General features: G+C 30.3%; 1 protein-coding gene across 1 annotated transcript; it reads right to left on the bottom strand.

Annotated features, from left to right (window-relative positions):
• Window positions 1–568: 568 nt before the first annotated feature.
• On the bottom strand, window positions 569–2,267 carry LOC111897345 (DNA repair protein XRCC4). Its single transcript, XM_023893298.3, has 5 exons — window positions 2,013–2,267; window positions 1,790–1,932; window positions 1,329–1,457; window positions 1,115–1,237; window positions 569–990 (listed from the first exon to the last, which is right to left on the bottom strand). Exons 1-5 carry the CDS (start codon window positions 2,146–2,148, stop codon window positions 745–747), a joined length of 777 nt encoding a protein of 258 aa, XP_023749066.1. The 5' UTR covers window positions 2,149–2,267; the 3' UTR covers window positions 569–744.
• Between the last annotated feature and the right edge of the window lie 686 nt (window positions 2,268–2,953).

Below are 2,953 nucleotides of genomic sequence, written 5' to 3'. Positions count from 1 at the left end.
ACCAAAAGTGTCAAAATGGCTAAAGAATTAAAGGGGTGAGAATTAACAACTTTTTCGAAAAGGGATTAAAGTTATCAAATCATTAAAATTTTGTGACCAAACTTTAAATATTAAAAGGTTCCTAAAAAGTATAAGTTTATTGATTGCAAGAACCAAAAGTGTCAAAATGGCCAAAGAATGAGAAACAAAGTTGTTAAAAAAGTGACAAGTTTAGTATTCGTTAGATTAATTTCTTTAATATATATATATATATATATATATATATATATATATATATATATATATATATATATATATATATATATATATATATATATATATATATATATATTAATTAATTAGCTTGAGATACAGCTTTTTCATAAATATTTCAAATATACCTTCAGTTATATCTATTTTTTTCTCTTTTAATTATATATATAAATGTCTATTTATCATTTTAATTGCAACCTAATTTATAAACTATTTTTACCGAAGATTATTAATTCATAAACTAGTTTGTCAAACAATATCTAAATCTGTGAAAATTTCTTACTTTTTTTGATGGGTGCTTTTGATCATACTAAAATTATTAGTGGAATTTGGTTCCTTTTAAGTTGAAATTTTTTGGTGAAGAACATTGAGATGATGATGTCAAATTTAACAAAAAAAAAGGGTTAAGAAAAACAGCTACATCATTTTACATCTCGCCTCTAAAATAAAAACATGAGCCAAATATTTATATCTATCTAAAATTGATGTATTTTACTTTCTTTTTCTACCACGTGGCTTGTTTTCTGAAGTGCTGGTGACATTCGTGGCAGTGTCTTCCTCCACGTCATCATCTTCACTATCACCCTCAAAAGTCTCTGTTCTATCACTGGATTCTCCCACATGCTCTTCTTCTTCTTCTTCTTCTTCTTCTTCTGATTTAACATTATTTTCCTGATTTGACATTTTCTCTCTCATCTCTCTTAATTTTGCTTTCTTTGAGTTCAATACACCAAGAAACTACACCATTCAAACCAAAACCAAAACAATTTTATCATTACAGCTCCATTACATAACATTGAGATACTCGAAACGACGTAGTTTTGGGTAAAAAATAAGTCTTTATAGTGTTAATGGTTAATACCTTAGAATAAATTGTGGTTTCGAACTCTGCTTTTTCATTCTGAAACTTCTCACTTTGTGCTAAACACTTTTCAGCTTCTGTTTTCAGTTTCTCATTTGACTTTGTTTTCATCACAACTTCCTCCTATTTTATGAAAACAGCAGTTATCAAGTAATAATAAAAGAATAGTAGACAAGTTTGAGATATGAATTGAAACGAAATTACACTATCTTACACTTAGGCGTATGTTAGCATCCATCAAGAAGTCGAGTATAGATGCAGTTATCTTCTTACTATCTTCAGCTGGTTTAAACTTCCATCGCCACTCTAGCTTTGTACCTTCTTTCTTGAATGTCCATGATAACTGGAAAGGATTTAGCACCAAAAGGATATGACATATCAGAAGAGAAAGATTCAAAAATTTTGAACCTTCATGTCCTTTTGAAGACATGGATAAAACTAAAATTTTGCAAAAGAAAATTGGGAGAAAACCACAGAAACTATTACATAATGGATCGTTAGCTACCAGTACAAGGATTCCCTGATAATTGATCTCTAGAACTTCAAATTTTCCTCTTTATCAATACAAAGCAAATTCAGAAAACAAAGAATCCAGTAATTGAAAGGAAAAACGGATGAAAACTTCGTGCAAAGGTAATTAGAACAAAAAGGTATGACTGATTTAAGAGTTCTTACTCTTTTATTGCCTCCAGCAGCATCAGCAAACCCGTAAATCGAATCAGGCTGTTGAAACCCTAGGTAACGCTCCGACAAATCGATGTACTCCGATGTCGGTTGGTCCCAATTAGAAGCTCTCTCCTTCACTTCCTCTTCTGATGCTGCAAAATACCAATAAATTTCGAAGAAAAGTTGAGATCAATGACGTTACTTTGATAAGATCGGAGTGAGTTATTGATACCGTTGCAAGTCCAAGCGTCAAGGCCATCGGTTATGGAGAGATTGAAGTGAGAAGGAAACCAGGTGCCTTTGATGAAGAATGGATGAGGGTTTTGGGGGATTTGGAGTTTCAAACAGGTGTGTCGGGCTGAATCCATGGCGGATTACGGTGAAGTGGTTTGTGTGTGCGTGGGAAGGAAGAGGGTTTTGTTTCATCCCGCCTCCGGTATTTCAAACGTGTTGATTTTAAAGCATCACGACGATATTGCTTGACTTGTTTCGAAAGCTTTTGGCAAGGTTGTACGGATCATTTCCAATTAAAGATAACAAAAGTTGACATGATATATTGTCATGATAGGAAATCAAAATAAAACAAAGGAAATTCTAGAGATAATTACTAAAAGTAATATATATATATATATATATATATATATATATATATATATATATATATATATATATATATATATATATATATATATATATATATATATATATATATATATTGATGTATATATATTTGGTCATTTAGGTTTTTTTTGACTATATTTTTCCCATCAACTTTTTTAACTATATACATTCAAAGTGTTCGACAGGAAAGATATGAGATCATTACCTCCATGATCACAACCAAAATGAAGGATGGTGAACTCATTACGGCTGATGTGTGATTTAATATGCTTATATTTTATTCAAGTTAATTTTATAAAAATACTTTATTTAACTAGACTATTAAACACACTAGGCAGTTTACCTAATCGTGCAATAGTATAGCTATGGTAAGAACGAGTGTCGATCTCAAGGAACGGTGTTTCAATTAACTTTATTCTACTATTAGCTAATTACTAATTAAATTAGAAAGGTTTTGTTTTCCTAGTTTTGCAAGACTAGATACTTAAATTACCAAATTACTCACAATTCACTTAATTAAACTAACACTTAGCTTCGGGTTTGTTGTTATTA

This window comes from Lactuca sativa, chromosome 3, assembly GCF_002870075.4.
Source record: "Lactuca sativa cultivar Salinas chromosome 3, Lsat_Salinas_v11, whole genome shotgun sequence".
In the NCBI taxonomy this organism is placed as follows: domain Eukaryota; kingdom Viridiplantae; phylum Streptophyta; class Magnoliopsida; order Asterales; family Asteraceae; genus Lactuca; species Lactuca sativa.
This window is presented reverse-complemented; position numbering and strand designations above follow the sequence as displayed.

Bases quoted from the DNA above. Each gene is read 5' to 3' on its own strand.
- LOC111897345 (XM_023893298.3), bottom strand. From the start codon at position 2,148: ATGGATTCAGCCCGACACACCTGTTTGAAACTCCAAATCCCCCAAAAC. The intron at 1,933-2,012 runs GTATCAATAACT...GGTATTTTGCAG, and splicing joins TGACGCTTGGACTTGCAACG to CATCAGAAGAGGAAGTGAAG. The intron at 1,238-1,328 runs GTAAGATAGTGT...TTCATAAAATAG, and splicing joins ATGCTAACATACGCCTAAGT to GAGGAAGTTGTGATGAAAAC.